We start from the raw sequence: 18,296 nt of genomic DNA, 5'->3' as shown, positions 1-18,296 counted from the left end.
GATGGAAATGATAGGCTCAGAGTACCAAGATACCACATGTGGATTATCTATTATTGTGGTGTGTGTAACAAACCACCCAAAGACTGTGTGACCGAAAACAACAAAGACCATTCATTTTGCTCACAAGGCTACAAGCTGGGCAGGGCGGGACAGGGGGGTTGGCGGGGAGAAGACTTATCTGTGCTACAGTGGGTAGCCTAGCTGGGGCAGGAGGATGTGCTTCTAAGATGGCTCACTCACGTGGCTGCAGGCTGATGCTGCTGATTAGCTGCAAGTTTAGTGACCTAGGGTCCTTTCTACCTGGGCCTTGTCATCTGGCCTGCACAAGTTTCCCAAGAAAAAGAATGGGGTGGAATGTTGCCTTTTATGATCTAACCTCTAAAATCACATAGCATCTGTTCCAAGGATGATGATTGCAGCTTTCCCTTTTTTTTTTTTTTTCTTTTTGGCTGCTATGCAGTTTGTGAGATATCAGGTCCTCTCCCAGGGACTGGAAGGACTGGGTCACTGTTAGGACCATCAGGGAATTCCCTATGACAGTAGTTCTAGAGAGATGAATATGGAGCTTGGAATGAAACTCTTCCTTGAAAGAGTGGGAGTGGCCAGAGGGGGAAGGATGAGTTTTTAGGGAAGGCTGGAGAAAGGTGTCCATGGATAGCATGAATGTCAGAGGAGCTGAGGAAGGGAGAATTTTCTGGAAGTGAAAGAAGGGAGAATTTTCTGGAGGTGAAAGAGAGTGAGCCCACCTCCAGACTCAGTAGTGGGAGGGTGTAAGAGATATGGTTATAGAAAGGAGAAAGGATCTGTTCATACCAAATGTTCAGAAACCCACAAAGAGGCTTCTGTGAGTTCTGAGAAAGAGGAGAAAAAAAGAGAGAAAAGACCAGAGAGAAGGGAAAAGGCCAGAGAGATGGGAGGGGGCAGCGGGGAGAGAGATTCAGTCACGGGAAGGGTCAAAGACCATGAAAGAAAGGGACACAGACACACAGAGAGGGACACAAACTCCGACGGATGGTGACAATATCGCAGAATCTGTAGACAAGAAAAGATCCTGATGCTGGGAAAGATTGAGGGCGGGAGGAGAAGGGCACGACAGAGGATAAGATGGCTGGGTGGTATCACCGACTCAATGGACATGGGTTTGGGTGGACTCCGGGAGTTGGTAATGGACAGGGACGCCTGGCGTGCTGCGGTTCATGGGGTCGCAAAGAGCTGGACACGACTGAGCGACTGAACTGAATTGTAGACGGGAAGAGGGCCAAAATTCCTAGGGAGCTAAAACCTTTAATGGCTCTCTCCTCTCCCCCAGCAGAGGGCGCCCGGGGACTCATTCCCAGGAGTCTGGGCGTCCAATCCCCACTGCTTCAATCCAAGCTCAACCGATGGGGCTATTTTTACCCGGTGTCATAGGACACCGGTGGCTGGAAGGCCATCGTCGGTCTGTCCTTTGGTCCCTTCGAGTGACCCTGCGGCATCTCCCCAGCCCACCCCCCACCTGTTCCTGGCAGGCCCGGCCTCCTTTTGCACTATTCATGGCCCCAGCTCAGGCCTTGCTGGGGCTCAGAAAGTCTGGCAGAGAAGCCAGGTGGAGACCCTGGGGTGGGGGTGGGAGAGGAGAGCGAGGGGATCCGGTGTGGGGGGCTCACGCTCATGAGCAGCTGCTGGAGCGTCCCCAGGATGGGGCAACCACCAGGACAGTGGCCGAGCCAACCTAGAGTGATGGTCGGAGAGAGATTCAGAGGTATGACTCCAGAGAGGCTCAGTGGTCCAGAGGCCCCGAGAGAGAGACTTGCAGTAATCCAGAGACACAGGAAAAGAAAGCTAGCTGAAAGGGAGCCCCAGAGAATCCCAGGGACAGAGACACAGCGAGCTAAGAGATAAGAGAGAAGAGAGCCGGAGAGACAAGAAGCAGAGAGACCTAGGCAGAGATGAAAGACAGAAACCAAGAGAAACAAGATATAAAGAGAGAGTGATGTCTCTCTTCAGAATCAAACTGAAGACGGAGATTCAGAGAGACCAAGACACAGAGACTGCCAGGAATCCCCACGTACAGGTGACTCTAGAACGGCAAAAACCCAGGGAAAAATGACCCAGAGACATACTCAGAGATACATCCTTGAGATCAGAGAGACCCAAAGCGATGACATAGACAGAAGCAGAGACATACAAAAGAATGAGAGACAGAAATTTGTGACTCCCACAGAGGGGCTCAGATGCTTATTTAAAAAATAGATGAGACACACACACACGGAAACCCGGAGGGCCGCAGAACAGAGGTCTCAGGAGATGGAGAGACGGGGAGAAAGGGACCCCGAAGGCGGAATGAACCCGGAGAAACCCCAGCGCGGCGGCAGCCAGGCGGAAGGGAGGGCGCCCCGGCAGAGGGCGCGCGGCCGCCCTCTGCCCCGCCGGGGTCACGGCGCCCCCTCCCCCGCGCCTTGGCCGCGCGGCCGGGCTATTTTTACGCGTGGACACCGGACACCAGGCTGGGGCGGCGGCGGCGGCGGCCGAGGCGGGGCCGGGCCGGGCCGGGTCGGGCGTCGGGGCCACACGTCCGTCCGCGGGTCGCCGGGGCTGCGCGCGCCATGGAGCCCGGGTGCCCGCCGCCCTGCGGCTGCTGCGAGCGGGTGGTGCTCAACGTGGCCGGGCTGCGGTTCGAGACCCGGGCCCGCACGCTGGGCCGCTTTCCGGACACGCTGCTCGGGGACCCGGTGCGCCGCAGCCGCTTCTACGACGGCGCGCGCCGCGAGTACTTCTTCGATCGGCATCGGCCCAGCTTCGACGCAGTCCTCTACTACTACCAGTCGGGCGGGCGGCTGCGGCGGCCGGCGCACGTGCCGCTCGACGTCTTCCTGGAGGAGGTGGCCTTCTACGGGCTGGGCGGCGCAGCACTAGCGCGCCTGCGCGAGGATGAGGGCTGCCCCTTGCCGACCGAGCGCCCCCTGCCCCGCCACGCCTTCGCGCGCCAACTCTGGCTGCTCTTCGAGTTCCCCGAGAGCTCGCAGGCGGCGCGCGTGCTCGCCGTCGTCTCGGTGCTTGTCATCCTCGTCTCCATCGTCGTCTTCTGCCTCGAGACGCTACCCGACTTTCGCGACGACCGCGACAACCCGGGGCTTGCGGCGGTGGCGCCGCTGGCCCGGTAAGGGGGCGGGGCCTGAGTGTGGCGGGGCGGGGTTTGGGAGGAGGTGGGTCGCGTCCACGGGGTCCTGGCCAATCATAAGGTGGGGTAAGGGGCATTGGGAGGCGGGGCTTCTCAGGAAGGTGGGGCCTGGCCGTGCGTGGGCAGGGTATTGGGGTTGGAAAACCAAACGAATCAGAATTGGGGGCGAGGGGCTGTGCGTGCTAAATTGCTTCAGTCGTGTCCTACTCTTTGCCACCCTATGGGCCGTAGCCAGCCAGGCTCCTCTGTCCGTGGGATTTCCTAGGCAAGAATACCGGAGTGGGTTGCCATTTCCTTCTGCAGAAGATCTTCCCCACCCTTGGATAGACCCTCTGTCTCTTAAGTCTCCTGCACTGGGAGGCAGGTTCTTTACCGCTAGCGCCACCTGGGAAGCTTTGAGAGGGGGAGCAAGCCAGGGACAGCGCCCGACTAGGGGATTCTATCATTAAAATCTGGGCTAGGGAAGGGAAATGTATATAGCTTAATGGGGAGGGACCTGAGGATATGAATAGGAGGATCTGCCTTATCAGAAGGTGAGAGTTGAGGTAGGTGAGAAACCCGGCCTGTGGAGGGCAGGAGGAAAGGTGTATTAAGAAATCAAAACTGAAGGGTAAGGAGAAACTGAAAAGTCGGCCGTCTGTGCGGCTGGCAGTAACCAATGGGAAGGATGGACTGCAGGCACTGAGGGCTGGGATCTGAAGAAAGCCACCTAGGGAGATGGAGATAGAGGAGTGGGGCCTGAGGGCTGGGGTAAGAGGCCTCCATCGTAAAGAAAGTTGAAATGAAGTTAGTGAGAGGAGGAGCCCGGGTTTTGGCATTAAAGATAAGGTCTTTAACAATCACGGTCTGGGCTGAGTTTGGAGAGGGCGAGGCATAACGGAGTGAGGCCAGAACTGGGACTCTCCCCATCCGGAAATTCAACGCTGTGGGCGGGATTTCGGAAGGGACGAGGTTGAGCTCCACTCTAGCATCATTTCAGGAGACCCTGCCAATGAAGGATCAGGGATCCTAAAGTCAGCCTTACAGGGATGATCCCTGGGGTCCTGGTAGGAAGGCTCTGCCAACTGGGTCAGCGGGGTTCTGGAGACAGCGGCTATTGGCCAATTTGTAAAGAAGTAGTTGAATATTTAACCCGCAAATAATGGCCATTCCAGTGTGTCCCAGCCCTGGCATGGTCCTTCCTGAATCCCTTCCTCCCTGCAGTTCCCGGCTCGGCTGAACGGCTCCAGCCCAGTGCCTGGACCCCCGCCTCGCTTGCCCTTCGATGACCCGTTCTTTGTGGTGGAGACTCTGTGCATCTGTTGGTTCTCCTTCGAACTGCTGGTGCGCCTGGCGGCCTGCCCAAGCAAGACAGCCTTCTTCAAGAATGTGATGAACCTCATCGATTTCGTGGCCATCCTACCCTACTTTGTGGCACTGGGTACCGAGCTGGCCCGGCAGCGGGGAGTGGGCCAGCCAGCCATGTCGCTGGCCATCCTGCGAGTCATCCGACTGGTACGCGTCTTCCGCATCTTCAAGCTCTCCAGGCACTCAAAGGGCCTGCAGATCTTGGGCCAGACCTTAAGAGCCTCCATGCGCGAGCTAGGCCTCCTCATCTTCTTCCTCTTCATTGGTGTGGTCCTCTTCTCCAGCGCAGTCTATTTTGCCGAGGTGGATCGGGCCGACTCCCATTTCACCAGCATCCCTGAATCCTTCTGGTGGGCGGTGGTCACTATGACCACAGTTGGCTATGGAGACATGGCACCCGTCACTGTGGGTGGCAAGATAGTGGGCTCTCTGTGCGCCATCGCCGGCGTGCTGACCATTTCCCTACCTGTGCCAGTCATTGTCTCCAACTTCAGCTACTTTTACCACCGGGAGACAGATGATGAAGAGGCTGGGATGTACAGCCATGTGGACACGCAGCCCTGTGGCCCCTTGGAGGGCAAGGTCAATGGGGGGTTGGTGGATCCAGAGGTGTCTGAGCTGCCACCTCCACTCTGGGCCCCCCCTGGGAAACACATGGTCACCGAAGTGTGAGGGACAGTTGAGGTCTGCAGGACCTCACATTTCCTTGGAGGGAGGGCGGGAAGGGAGGAGGGAAAAGTTAGGGGGAGGGAATTGTTTCTAGGATGAACTAAGTTACGTGGTAATGAACTGGGGAACACTAAGTCTTATTGGGTCTTGAGTTGTGGACTGGTAGCTCCTGTGGGTACCTCCTGCGGTGACAGTGAATGGCAATGGGTTATACTGAGTTGAGATGGAGGCTCCATTGGTTTGTCCTGCACTTGGTTGTACAATGCTTGTGGAGCCTTTTGGGGTAGTGTTGAGATAGGTTTGGTCACATAGTTTTGTGAGTTTCTTGCTTCCATGTTGGGTTGGGAGTCTTGTCCAACAGCATTGTGCAGGGTTCTGTGGTTTTATGAGTCCCCTGGGGCCATGTTGGATCAAGTAAGGTGGTCACCCATGGCATTGTTGGGACTGATTGTGTGTTCATGCATGGTGTTGTCGAGTTGAGTTGAGACATTGGAAACTGAGTGGCTCTGTGATTCTTCTAGGGCCATGTTATTTTAGGTTCTGTGAACTTGTGAGCCAAATACGAAGAGTCAAGTGATAGAATGTGAGCTTTCTAGGTCATATGAGGTCAAGTTGGGTTGGAATGTAAATGCGTAGGAGTGTTTCAGGGTTCTGTCATGTTGAATTGCATAGCGTTATGTGGCTAGAAATTTTCCAGGGCAACATTAAGTTGGATCATAATGAGTTGTATAATCATGTGAGTCTCATAGGGCTGGTTCACTTGGGACGTAAAACTGAGTTGAGTTACATCAAGGTGTGTTCGCTGAGTCCTGTAGGAATATTGGGTTGAGTTGCAGTGTATGTATGAGGTCTATAAGGCCATGTTGGTTTGCTTGCATTTAGTGGACCTAGGGATACTAGCGCTAGGAAGTAATCATGTGTCAAGGAGCAAATGTAGTGTGTGGACTCTAGGAGACCAACTGAACTGGTTTGCTCAGTGTCATCACTATAAGGAGAGGCAGGGCTGGTTTCTGTATCTAGATTCAGTTGGTCATGCAGAGGGCTTCTGGGTGAACTAGCAAGATGTAGATACCCCTTCCATTTACCACACACCTGCCTTGTTTTGCCATTCAAACCAACCCCTTCTTTATCTGTCTTCCCCTAGAGTTTTGCTTTCAGGCATGGAGATCAGAGCCACAAGGGAAGGGAAAAGGGGTAGAAACTGTACTCTGTTCAGACCTGATTGGGGGATAGAAACCCAGAGGAGGGGGATAGAGAGCTGGGGAGGTATAGAGACCTAGAGAGAGAAAGGGAAATCCAAAGAGGGGAAAAAAGATCCTGAGAGACGGAAGACAGAGACCCAGAGGGGACGGGTGTCAGGCATCCAGAATGAGAGGGACAGAAATCTAGAATTGGAAAAGAGGCCAGAGCACCCCAGAGAAAGAGAACTAAAAAGGAAAAAGGCAGAAAAAGTCAGTGCCCCTGAACCCAAGAGATATGCACCCATGGAATCTCACAAAGATCCCCAATTGGGTACGCCACCCCTCCCGCGGTTCAAGAAGTGTATCAGACCAACTGCAGGGCCCGCTTTATTTCCCTGGGGAGAAACCAGCATCTCAAAGCATGCGAGGGGCTTCCCGAGGTCGTGTGGAATGTTCCAGTTGGGGCGGGGGGCAGGACTTGTGGCCAGCTGCCTGACCCCACGTGTGCCCATCAGCCTGCTGATCAGCACCGGAACTTAACAGCTTCATTTCTCACAAATGAGGAAACTGAGGCTCAGAGGGGAGGGGGTTACCCAAGGTCAGAGATCTTTCAGTACTAAAAGGGCATTTGGAGGAGGAGGAGGACAGTGAAATCACTAACACATATAGGGCTTCCTATGTGCCAGGTACTTGTATTAATTCGAAGTACTTGTATTAATTTATTAAAATCCATCCAGTGGTTTACAGAGACTTCTTGTTGTTATTTTTGGCTAGAGACACCCCCCACCCCTTTCTTTTTTGTTCAAACGAAATCTTACTTAGCACCAGTGTGACACATCAGAGTGTTTGAACTGGTCTGAGGGGAACCTACCCTTTATGGAATCTCTCTTGGTAACGCGGTCTGCAGCTAACAAATTCAGTTTGGAAACCCCTGATTTACTCCAACCACCTTTTTACACAGAGAGATAGAAGAAGGTACAGATTGTGGGAAGCATTTGATAAAGGTCGAAAATAATGTAACCTTTAAATAATTTAACACTTCTCTCTGAAAGGGAGGGAAAGGCACGTTGGGAGACAGAAATGGAGACAGACACAACCCCCCCACACACACACACACACATCGCAGTGACACACACAAGACAGAGTCTGGGAGGCAGGCACAGAGCCCAGCACAGGGACCCAAAGAGGACAAGACATATGAACAGTGGACAGAGACACCCAAGGGGAGAAGGGAGAGGAGGAGAGAAGAGGGCAGCGCCCCGGGAGAGGGTAAGAGACAAGGAGAGGGGGCAAAGACCCAGAGAAGGGGGCAGAGATCCAGAGGAGAGGGACAGGGGACACAGATGGGACAGAGACCCTGAAAGTCTCTATCTCACCCCTACTACCCCATCGGAGAATGGAAGTTCCATAGACTTCTTCTGGTAGGGGGTGGGGCAGGTAGGATACTTAGGGATGGGGAAGCCTGGAGAGGTCTGGGAAGTGACTCCAATGGACGCTCCTGTGGGCAGGGCCCCTCCCCCATCCCAATAAACAACCGCAGCCACCTTCTACGTTGCCTTGGCCCGGGATGGGGAGCAGAGAGGGGAACACCCTAATCCGGGGACACCCTTCCTGCCACCTTGCCATGCTATATTTAGGCTGACAGAGGGGTATGGGATGACCCCTGCCCACCCCACCCACCAAGGCGGGTGTCAGTTTTCCTTCTGAAAATAGCTCCAGGGGAGGGGTGAAGCAGTTAAGCCTGTCCCGGGGACTCTCAGCTCCTGTCTGAGTCTCCATCTGTCTTGAGGTCTCTCTTTCTCTGGGCTTCTCTCCCCTTCCTCAATGTGTCTGTCCCCTCTCTTGGTCTGTGCCTTCTCTCTGGGTGGGTGTCTCCCTCTTTCTCTGGGAGTCTGTCCCCTTTTCTTCTCCCCGTCTCCCTTCATCTGTCACTATTCACTTTCTTTCCCAGGCAGGTCATTCTGTTCCCAAACCATATCTTTGTCTGTCTCCGAGTCCTAGAATACCTTGAATTTCTCTTATCTGAAACTCAGGACAAGACCCTCTTCCCAGTCCCCACCCAGGAAATTCCAGCAGAGAGGACTTATGTGGGAGAGACCCCCGCATCTACCGTCTCCCCGGGCCTCGGGGCCTTATCACTCCGCGAGCCCAGCTGGTTAATGTCTGGCCTGGAGCTCCTGGGAGACTCGGAGATGAGAGCAGAGGGTGGGAATCTGCCCGGGGATTGACACTAAACTGGCTAGAGAACGCAAAGGAATCTCAGGCCCAGACTCCTGGGTCTGCGGAGGAGGGGGCTTGGGGTCTGGACTCCTGGGTCTGAAGGAGGAGGGGGCTTGGGGTCTGGACTCCTGGGTCTGAAGGAGGAGGGGGCTTGGGGTCTGGACTCCTGGGTCTGCGGGAGGAGGGGGCTGGAGCTGAGGAAGAAGGACTGGGTTGGGGGGAGTCCTAAGGAGGAGGAAGCTGGGTGCCCAAACTCCCGGCGTCTGCGGGAGGAGGGGCTGGGGGTCCGGACTCCCGTGTCCGCGGGGAGGAGGGGGCTGCGGGCCCGGACTCCCGAGTTTGAAGGGAGGGAGGTGGGGGCTGGCGCCTGGCCTCCTGGGACTGAGGCGGGCTGAGCGAGCCAGGCCGGGCTTCCGAGGTCTCGGCACGCGTGTGGAAGGCGGGATCCCCCGGCCCCTCCTCCGCCGTCGGGCGCCGCCCCGCCCCCGCCCCCGACCCGGGCCCTCCGGGGCGTGTGCAGCGAGGAGCCGGCGGGCGAGCGGGCGTCCCTACAGCCAGCGAGCAGGAGGAGGAGCTGCCGCCGCGCCGGAGACGGCCGGGGGAGCCGAGGAGGGCGCCCCAGGTAAGCGCCTCCGCGCCTCCTCCCCCGGGATTCCGGCGTCCGGGTCGCCCGGCCCCCGGGTAGGGAGGGACGGGGGCGGGGCCGGCAGGGGCGGGGCTTGGCGGAGGAAACTGAGGCAGGAGGGAAGCGTCTGAGACGGACAGTCCGCGACCCCAGAGCGGTCGCAGGAGTCCCGACCCCCAGGCTTAAACTTCCCGGGAGAGGAGGGGCCGGGGAGTCCGCGCTTCTGAGTGCCTGGGAAGGATGGGCTTGGACCCCAGAACTCTCGGGTCTGAAGGAGGACAGCACTGGGAGTCCGGACTTCTGGGTCCGAGGGAGGAGGGGTTTGGGGCGCCTGACTCCTGCATCTGCGGGCCGGAGCTGGCGACCTGGGTTCCTGAAGGAGGAGAGAGCTAGGGAGCGGGGCTTTGGGGTCTGAGCGAGGAGGGAGCAGGAGCCTGGACTCCTGCAAAGGATGGGGTGGGGGAGGTGGGCCGCCGGCCCCCACGACTCCAGGTCTGACGGAGAAGGCACCTGGGAACCAGGACTCCTGGTCTGAGGGAGGAAGCAGCTGGGAACTCACGCTCCCGGCTCTGGTTGGGTCAGCATGTACTCCTCTTCACACTTTCCCCTTCTCGTTTCCCTATCTCCCAGCCAGGGCAGGCAGCCACTCCAGGTATGTGCAGTAGAAGTCTTGGACGGGCCCTGGCCTGTCCTGTGAGCGGAGAACATTCCAGGAAGCAGCCAGGGGGACCCAGGGCTTCTTAAGTGTGGGCCCTCGGGGACCTGGGTGTCCAGGCCAGCCCCGCCCCCGCCCCATCTGTGAGATGAATGGACCGAGGAGGATGTAATCTTTTCCAGCCTCCTTCATCCTCAGCCTCTCCCCTCCCCTCCCCTCCCCTCTCCTCCCCCCATCTGCTTTCCATCCAGGAGCCATCACCTGGGCAGAGCAGGGGCCTCTGGGAGGGGCTGCAGCCTTGACTCTCAGTCCCCTACACTTTCAGAGGAACACTGAGAAGCGGAGTGTTCAGGGGTTCAGGCCCCCTCCCCCACCTGCCTCTCTAACCTGCCTGTTCCCTTCTTCCCCTAGGTGGTTGCCCCCTCCCTCTCCTGAGATGTCAGGAAGGAGGGGGCCACCTGTGTCCCCAACAGGGGCCCCCCGGAGCCTGGGGGCCCCCAGCCCTGGAGCTCGGAGGTGGAGGAGGTGCTGACAGGTCCGGTAACCACCCACTGCTTCTCAGTCCTTTCCCAGAACCCACAGGCTTCCAGAATGTTGTAGAGAAACTTCAGCATCTATGCCCCCACCAGCATCTCCCAGCCCTGGCCCAATTTCATGGATAGGGAAACCGAAGCCTCACCTGGGAGGAAGTGTCTTACCTTCTTACAGGCAGTTTTAAGCTGAACTTGGGTCTCCCTGGAATTCCAGGGCATGACTGTTCTCAGAAATTTTGGAACTTCAAACCTCATCCAGGCTGCAGGACTTAGGGTTCCTTGGGGTTATGGAGGCAAAATGGCAGAGTGGAGTTGCTGGGACATGTTTGGAGTCCCACCTCTGGCATTTGCTGGCTGTGTGACCTGGTACAAGTTACTAACCTCTCTGAGCCTGTATTTCCCCCTTTATTGGCTATTATTACTAATAGAAGAATAATTATGATTAATCTAGAGGTTGGGCATTATCAAAGTCCTAAAATATAGGGGTCCTCCAAGCTTCTAGAACCTGTGGTTCTGTCATGCAGATGCCCCTGGAGTTGCCATGTGTCCCCCCACGAAGTTATCATCCTAATTCTAGCTTCCCTCTGTCTATCCTTAGGTGTTCAGCGAGATGCTCCCCCACCCCTCAGGCTCCCTCCCCATCCTCCTGCTTTTCCTCCTCCCCAGTGTCCCGATGGAGCCCCACCCCCCACCCTCACCCCTGCCCCCATTTCCAGCCCCTGAGTGGGACCTCTTGTCCCCCCGGGTGGCTCTGTCCAGGGGTACCCCCACGGGGCCCCCTCTGCTCTTTCTGCTGGAGTCTGGGGCCTTTGGGGAGCCAGCCAGCAGCCCAGCTAACCGCAGTCGGCGAGGGGTGAGCGAGACAGCACCAGCCAGTCGCCGTGGAGAGCTGGCCGTGTGTGATGCAGTCAGCGGCTGGGTGACAGACCGCCGGACTGCTGTGGACCTGCGTGGGCGCGAGGTGGAGGTGCTGGGCGAGGTGCCTGCAGCTGGCGGCAGTCCCCTCCGCCAGTACTTCTTTGAAACCCGCTGCAAGGCTGCCAGTGCTGGGGAAGGTGGCCCTGGTGGGGGTGGAGGAGGCTGCCGGGGTGTGGACCGGAGGCACTGGGTGTCTGAGTGTAAGGCCAAGCAGTCCTATGTGCGGGCATTGACCACTGATGCCCAGGGCCGTGTGGGCTGGCGATGGATTCGAATTGACACCGCCTGTGTCTGCACGCTCCTCAGCCGGACTGGCCGGGCCTGAGACCCAGGCCCAGGAACTGGGCAGGTAGAGGAAGAAGGAACTGGATGCTGAAGGACCTCAGGAGTAGCCTGGTTGCTCTAGGCCTCAGTCTGGGAACTTGTCAAATGGTCACACAAAATCACAATGCTCTGGTTTTGAGACCTCATTCTGGGAAAGACAGATGATGAAACCAAATGGGGTTTTGAAGGATGAATAGGAGTTCTCCTGGATGAACTTGAGGGTAAAACGAAGATGATGATGATGATAGCCAATATTTCCTGAGTGCCTACTGTTTATGAACTCTAATACAACTTGTCAGATCAACTCTGGTGGATTTGACCATTGGAGTTCCTCAGCTTCTAAGCTGCTGACCATGTGATCTCAAAGGACATCACTTTGCTCATCCTGAAGAGAGTGACAAGGAGGGGATACTTAGGGGGGATTATAAAACTGGGGGGGATTATAAAAACTGGAATATGTAGGCAACTAGTTGGGAGCTGGGGTTCAAATAAGAAACCTTATTTGGTCAGATGGGGCAAATGCTTAGAATGCTCTGTTTTGAGGTAGTGAGCTACCTATGACAGGAGTACAAGCAAGGTTGAATGACCAGAGGTCAGGATGCTTAAGATTTTGGCCTTGGTGGGGAGTTGGAGTCAGGTTTCCATCCCCTTCCCTGTCCCAGCCTTTGCAATATACTCAGAAAGAAATAGACCTTATCATTGTCCAGCTTGAGTAGGACGTGAGGTTTTAACCAATTGGCCTGCCCCCTGGCTGAGATCAAGGGAGATTTGAACATTGATCAGTCTAGAATGAGCCAGGAAAATCCAATAGGATAAGTGTTCCCAGAAGCCTGAATGAGAGGGTCTGTGGAATCCTGGGGCAGCTGCAGAAGCCAGCCTCAGTTTTCCCTGTCTGAAGAATGGGTTGGTGGGAAGAGAATGGGGACTGAGGATGCAGAGGCTTTGATCAAAAGGGTTTTAAAGTGAGGAACTGACAAGAGAACTCAGAGGTAGACCCCACACCTTCAGAACACCCATTCATATGTTACCACTCCGTAGACACACATATGTGCACACTCGCACACATGCACACACATTTTTGCCTTTATTTCTACATCTTGTGTTCTAGGTCTGTGGTTCCTGCTCTCTTCTGCCACCTCCTTTGCTGTTGCTGTCTAAATTCTTGTCCCATAATCTCTGGGTCACTAGCTCTCTTTCTGTCCCTCACTCTTGTATGTATTTTTCTCATTCATCAAAACTCTTTCCACATCCCCCTCTTTATTGCTAAGTATTTCCCTCTGGATCCCTCCCTCTGCGCCCACCCCCATACCCAGGTGGAAGTTTTCAACCAAATCAAAGGCAGGCAGGACAGCCGAAGCCGAAGCCGATGCTGACTCCTTCAGCACACACAGGGAGGGAGGGCAAGCCCCGGGGAAGTCTGGAAATCGTTACCCACCCCCTCACCCCCATCCTCCCTCTGCCGCTGGAGGTGGGCTGTCCTGGCAGAGGGAGGAGGTAGCTAAGAAGGCTGGGACCTTATAGGGAAGGGGGGTGTGTTTCTCGTGGATTCCCTGATGTGCTGGGTGACTCTGTCCTCCTTCCACTCTGTCTATTTCTGGGTCTCTGACACGCCCCCAGGTCCCAGTCCCTCGCTCTCTGCTGCCTGGTCTCTGGGTCTCAGACTCTAAACTCTCAATTTCTATGCCCTTCCCTCCCCCCGCCTTTTACCCTCCTCTCCCTCTGGGTCTCCCCCCACCATTTATCTGAGCTTTTGTCCCCTTCTTGGGGGTCTCTGCACTCTCTCAAAATCCCGGTTCCTCCATGCCTGAGTCTCTTATTCTATCCATCCAGCCACGCACTAATAGGCCCTCCATTGGCTGCGTTCAGGGTGGGCGGGTTCTGTCACCCGGGGCGACAGCAACAACAAGCCTCCTCCTGCTAGGCTACCGGGCAGGGGTGGGACCATGGCGGGTCGGACCCTAGCTCTGCGCTACGGTCCCCCGTGGTCCCCCATCTCTGGGACCGAGGTGCCTGGATCCTGGCCCAACTGGCATCTCACGAGCAGTGGCGTCGCCCACCGCTTTATCCCGCCCGTGTCCTTCCCCCCGCCCACTGTGCAGGTGAGAGGACCTTAGCCTCTTGGCCAAGAGGAGACTGGGGTCCCAGACTCAAGGAGCCTGGAGATTCAGACACTTGCTGAGAGAAAGGGCGATTTGGGGCTTCGACTCCTGTCTGACTGAAGGGGGAGGGTCTCAGGGTCTGGGGCCGAGAGAGGAGGCGCCAGCTAACCCAGATGCCTGGAACTGGCGGGAGGAAAGGGCTGGGAGCTGACCAGACGCCTGAGTCCTTTCAGCTGACGGCCCGCACCTTCTGCTCAGTCCACGGTCGCGGAGCCCCTGCCCCCGGCTGCAAAGCAGGATTTGCATATCTGGGCTTTCGACGAGGTCATCAGCAGATGGGAGACAACTTCGGGCTCAGCTCTAGTGCCTAAGACCCACGGAGGGCCCTACGCCCAGCCCAAGACCTCAGAACCTGCGAACCCCACCCGGACTGTGGGGATCAAGGATTTAAGGGAAAAAGTAAGGTTCCGGGATGCCCAGGTCCGGGGTAGACAGGGCTGGGGGCCGCACTGGAATCCCGTGCACCCTCACGCTGGGTCCCCGCCTGGCCTTCTCTCAGCTCAGACATCGCGGCCGGCGTCTCCCTCTGATCACCAAGGACCAGTGCAGTGAGACGAAGGCGCAGTACGGCGGCTGGCCCGACCTGGACCGGGGCCCCACCTCCTACTTCGGGCCCCAGCCCCTAGAGCTTGCGGACCACCACCGAGGCGGCCCTTCCCAGGTAGCAGAGAACCGCAGTGGCAGCATCTGGCAGAACTTTGAGCGCCTGGGGTGGGGGGAACCCCCCTCAGAAGCTAGGAACCCGGCTGAGACCCTAGCGCCGGGTCAGAAGAAACTCTAAGTCTAGGGGCCAAAGAATGGGACCGAATCTGAAGTTGCATAGACTAGGGGAGGGGTTTGGCACTTTAGAAGCGGAGCCGGGAGGAGGCAGGGACTGGAAGCCCGAAAGCCCAGCTCTGAGGCAGGTCTAGTAAATCTTGGGGCGGGCCTAGGAGCTAGGGGCGGAGCTGCGCAGCCTAAAGTACTCGTGGGCGGAGCTCGAATATCCTGAGGCGGGTTTGATAACCAGAGAAAGGGCTGGCTTCTCCTCTTAGGGTAAAGGAAGGAGGAATGGTTTCTGCTGAATTCCAGTGGCGGGACCAATCTAGGGGAGGAGCCAGGGAGGTCTTTCAGTGACTGGGGACTTGGCGGGCAGAATACTTGGATTTTGGAGGTGAGGCTAGTAAGGGTTTTGCCTTGGGGAGCGAAGTTGAAGTGCTGCTGCTGCTGCTGCTGCTGTTAAGTCGCTTCAGTCGTGTCCGACTCTGTGCGACCCCGTAGACGGCAGCCCACCAGGCTCTGCCGTCCCTGGGATTCTCCAGGCAAGAACACTGGAGTGGGTTGCCATTTCCTTCTCCAATGCATGAAAGTGAAAAGTGAAAGTGAATTCGCTCAGTCATGTCCGACTCTTAGCGACCCCATGGACTGCAGCCCACCAGGCTCCTCTGTCCATGGGATTTTCCAGGCAAGAGTACTGGAGTGGGGTGCTATTGCCTTCTCTGAGTTGAAGTGCACTGACGTGCAGTTGACCAAGGATTCTGATTCTGGGGGCGGGTAATCAGGGCCTGGCTCAGAGGGGCTGTTGAGACCCATGAAAGAGGAATTCTCAGTCTGGCACCCAGGGCATGGAACGGGTTATGAGTTTTCTTGCTCATTCCTCCTCCCCCGATCTTTCTCAGGCTTTAATCCCTTGGACCAAGAACCCCGAGCTGGCCGGCCGGCCTTTCACAATTTCTGACCGGGGCATACTGGACCGCCATCAACTCTATCTGACCACTTCGGCCCGGGACTTTCGGCCCTATTCGAAGTGAGCTTGCGTCCTCTCTTGGCCCCGTCCCCCTGCATAACCCCCGCAGAGGCTGGCGGGACGCCAAGCCCCCTGGTGTTGACTGACCCTCTCTGACTCAGTAGTCTTGGCCTTCAGTCCCTGCGCGGGCAAGAACCAGAAATTCAGACCCAGCCCCTACCTCTTTTAGCACTCTGGTTTACTTAGTGTCAACTCTCAAGAACTAGGAGCCCGCAGAGGGCCCATGAGGGAGTTCCGGATCTGAGGGCATGGCCCTGAGGGTCTAAGGCTGGCCTCTTTTGGTGTTTGCGTCCTCGGATGATTCCCCAGTCCCAAGCCTCCTAAAGGGTCCCAGACTCCTACAAATGTGTCCTCGAGGATCCAGCTGTGCCCTCCCTATCCTGCCTCCACCCCAACCCAACAGGAAGGAGTTGTCAAGCTATCCTCGCAAGGACTCGATGACCTCAAACTTCGGGGAGACGCCCCAGGCAGGCGGCCACAGCCAGAAGCAGCTGCCCTGTCCGTCCTCCTCTCGACCACCCCAGCAGGCGAAAATCCGCTTGCCTCGCGGCTGCCGGGTGATGCCCGTCGTGCCGCACCGCGGGGCGCTGACTCTGGCTCAGGAATCCTACAACCTCCCGCTGCACCCACTCCGCCGGCTGGACCGCTGCTGCCCGCTGGAGCTGCCCTGGGGCGGCCCCCACTGGAAGCCGGTGTCAGGCATCTACAGCGTGCCTCATGCCTACCGCACCGAGAACTCCAACTACGGCAGCTTGAAGCCAGCGTTGGTCTGAATCAGACCAGCCAGCCCCGCCCTGCACACGCCCCCCAGACAAGGCGGGGCCAAGCCTGGAAGACCGCGACTAGGGGCTCGCTGGGCGGGGCCCCGCCCATCTGGGGGCGGACCAGATCTTGGCCCTTGGGCGGGGCGAATCTAACCCACTCAATTGCGGGGACGGGATTTCTGCGGCCGAAGGGGCACAGCTTATCTTACTCGATGAGTTAAAGAGCCTAAATCACCCTCTTTGCTGGGTTTGGTTCCGGCATCCTGGCTTTTGGGGCCCGAGTATGGGGCAGCTGGGATTCCACTGAATCCTTTTTGGAGGGGCGGAGCGAGTGGACCCCCACTACCTCTGGCCACAGAATCCGATATTGAAGCTACGCCCCTCCTAAGAAGTTGGACTCAGGCTTTGGCCGGAGGAGCAGCCAATCATCATCGGAGACTTGTCAGAGGGGCGGTGCTGCAGCCTCTGCCGGGTCCCCTCGCGATGGGTAGAGGCGCGCTCACAAGGCAAGCGGCACAGCTGAGGGCCTCCAATATCCGATTTCTTGTACTCCCACCACGACCTCCCTAGCACCCGGGGATTGAGTCTGTGAAGTCACCTTCTCGTTGGGTGTCTTCTGCTTCGTGGTGCGGGAGCCGCTCAGGGAGTGGGGGGAGGGATGCGCCGTTGAGCCGCTCTTGCCTCTCCCTGACCTTGTCTGCCTCTCGCCCCCGGGGAGATTAGTGTCCAGGTTACCCCACCATGCTGCCACCCCCGGTGGCCTTGCCGCCCCCACAGCCTGCAGGTATAAGACTAGGTGAACACAGCAGGGGAGGCACCAAGGATGGAGATGCTCCAGGTAAGTCTGTAGGGCCCCTTGTGACTCCATCCAGGCCACAGCTGGCAGGAAGTGGGAGAGTCCGGGGACCTGGTAAAGGAGGCCTCTTTAGAAGAGTGTGGGGAGAAGAGTAGGCCTGACGGTGGGAGGAGGGCAGCAGGTGGGGCCTGAGGTGTTGGGGTGTCTGGGGTCCCTGGGGATGGAAAATCCTTGAATGGAAGGTGGCAGGCACAGGAGCTGGGTCCCTGAACGTGTGCATGCAGGGCTTGGGGGTGGGGTGAGGATCTGGCTGGCCCTGAGGCACTGGCCTTGTCCCAGGGACTGCTGCTGTGGCTGCTGCTGGGCGTGGCCGGGGTGTGGGCTTCCAGGGGGCCACTGCGGCCGCTGTGCCAGCCCATCAACGCCACCCTGGCGGCTGAGAAGGAGGCCTGCCCTGTCTGTATCACTTTCACCACCAGCATCTGCGCCGGCTACTGCCCCAGCATGGTGAGCTGCCGAGGGCGGGCGGGTGCCACCAACCCAGCTCCAGGCAATTACTCGGGGCTAGGCCCACAGAAGACCCGCAGTGGCAGTGGGGGTGGAAGGGTGGCCTGCTGCCTGGGGAAGGGGCCGGGCAGGTGGGAAGGAGAGCACAGAGGGTCCCTGGGATCTGTGGGCTGCAGTGGGGGAGCTCGGGGGAGAGCTCAGCCCCATGGAGACACTCAAGCTCCCTGCCCTCCAGAAGCGGGTGCTGCCTGTCATCCTGCCGCCCATGCCCCAGCGGGTGTGCACCTACCACGAGCTGCGCTTTGCCTCCGTTCGGCTCCCCGGCTGCCCACCTGGCGTGGACCCAATGGTCTCTTTCCCCGTGGCCCTCAGCTGTCACTGTGGGCCCTGCCGCCTCAGCAGCACTGACTGCGGGGGTCCCAGAACCCAACCCTTGGCCTGTGACCACCCCCCGCTCCCAGACATCCTCTTCCTCTAAGGATGCCCCACTTCAACCTCCCATGCCCACCCTAACTCCCAAAGCCAGCAGACGGTCCTCCCCTCCCTTCCCAATAAAGACTTCTCAAACTGCACTCTAGTGTTGTCTTTTAGGGGGCTTGGGTGTGTGCACCCATTTGTGCATGCACACACACACACACACACACACACACAC

General features: G+C 57.6%; 4 protein-coding genes across 4 annotated transcripts; all 4 read left to right on the top strand.

Moving 5' to 3' along the window:
* Positions 2,529 to 7,107, top strand: KCNA7 (potassium voltage-gated channel subfamily A member 7). Its single transcript, XM_018062756.1, has 2 exons — positions 2,529 to 3,122; positions 4,364 to 7,107. The coding sequence occupies exons 1-2, from the start codon at positions 2,586 to 2,588 to the stop codon at positions 5,177 to 5,179; spliced, it is 1,353 nt and encodes a 450-aa protein (XP_017918245.1). The 5' UTR covers positions 2,529 to 2,585; the 3' UTR covers positions 5,180 to 7,107.
* NTF4 (neurotrophin 4) lies at positions 9,071 to 11,884 on the top strand. Its single transcript, XM_018062754.1, has 3 exons — positions 9,071 to 9,199; positions 10,269 to 10,392; positions 10,989 to 11,884. Exon 3 carries the CDS (start codon positions 11,001 to 11,003, stop codon positions 11,631 to 11,633), a length of 633 nt encoding a protein of 210 aa, XP_017918243.1. The 5' UTR covers positions 9,071 to 9,199; positions 10,269 to 10,392; positions 10,989 to 11,000; the 3' UTR covers positions 11,634 to 11,884.
* Positions 12,020 to 16,672, top strand: LOC108638005. Its single transcript, XM_018062753.1, has 5 exons — positions 12,020 to 13,731; positions 13,990 to 14,190; positions 14,291 to 14,452; positions 15,450 to 15,577; positions 15,981 to 16,672. The coding sequence occupies exons 1-5, from the start codon at positions 13,576 to 13,578 to the stop codon at positions 16,348 to 16,350; spliced, it is 1,017 nt and encodes a 338-aa protein (XP_017918242.1). The 5' UTR covers positions 12,020 to 13,575; the 3' UTR covers positions 16,351 to 16,672.
* LHB (luteinizing hormone beta polypeptide) lies at positions 16,679 to 18,216 on the top strand. The gene is made up of 3 exons (XM_018062755.1): positions 16,679 to 17,179; positions 17,477 to 17,644; positions 17,880 to 18,216. The coding sequence occupies exons 1-3, from the start codon at positions 17,165 to 17,167 to the stop codon at positions 18,120 to 18,122; spliced, it is 426 nt and encodes a 141-aa protein (XP_017918244.1). The 5' UTR covers positions 16,679 to 17,164; the 3' UTR covers positions 18,123 to 18,216.

The sequence above is a fragment of the Capra hircus genome, chromosome 18 (genome assembly GCF_001704415.2).
Source record: "Capra hircus breed San Clemente chromosome 18, ASM170441v1, whole genome shotgun sequence".
NCBI lineage: Eukaryota > Metazoa > Chordata > Mammalia > Artiodactyla > Bovidae > Capra > Capra hircus.
The sequence above is the reverse complement of the archived record's forward strand: the minus strand, read 5'-3'. Positions and strand labels throughout refer to the sequence as shown.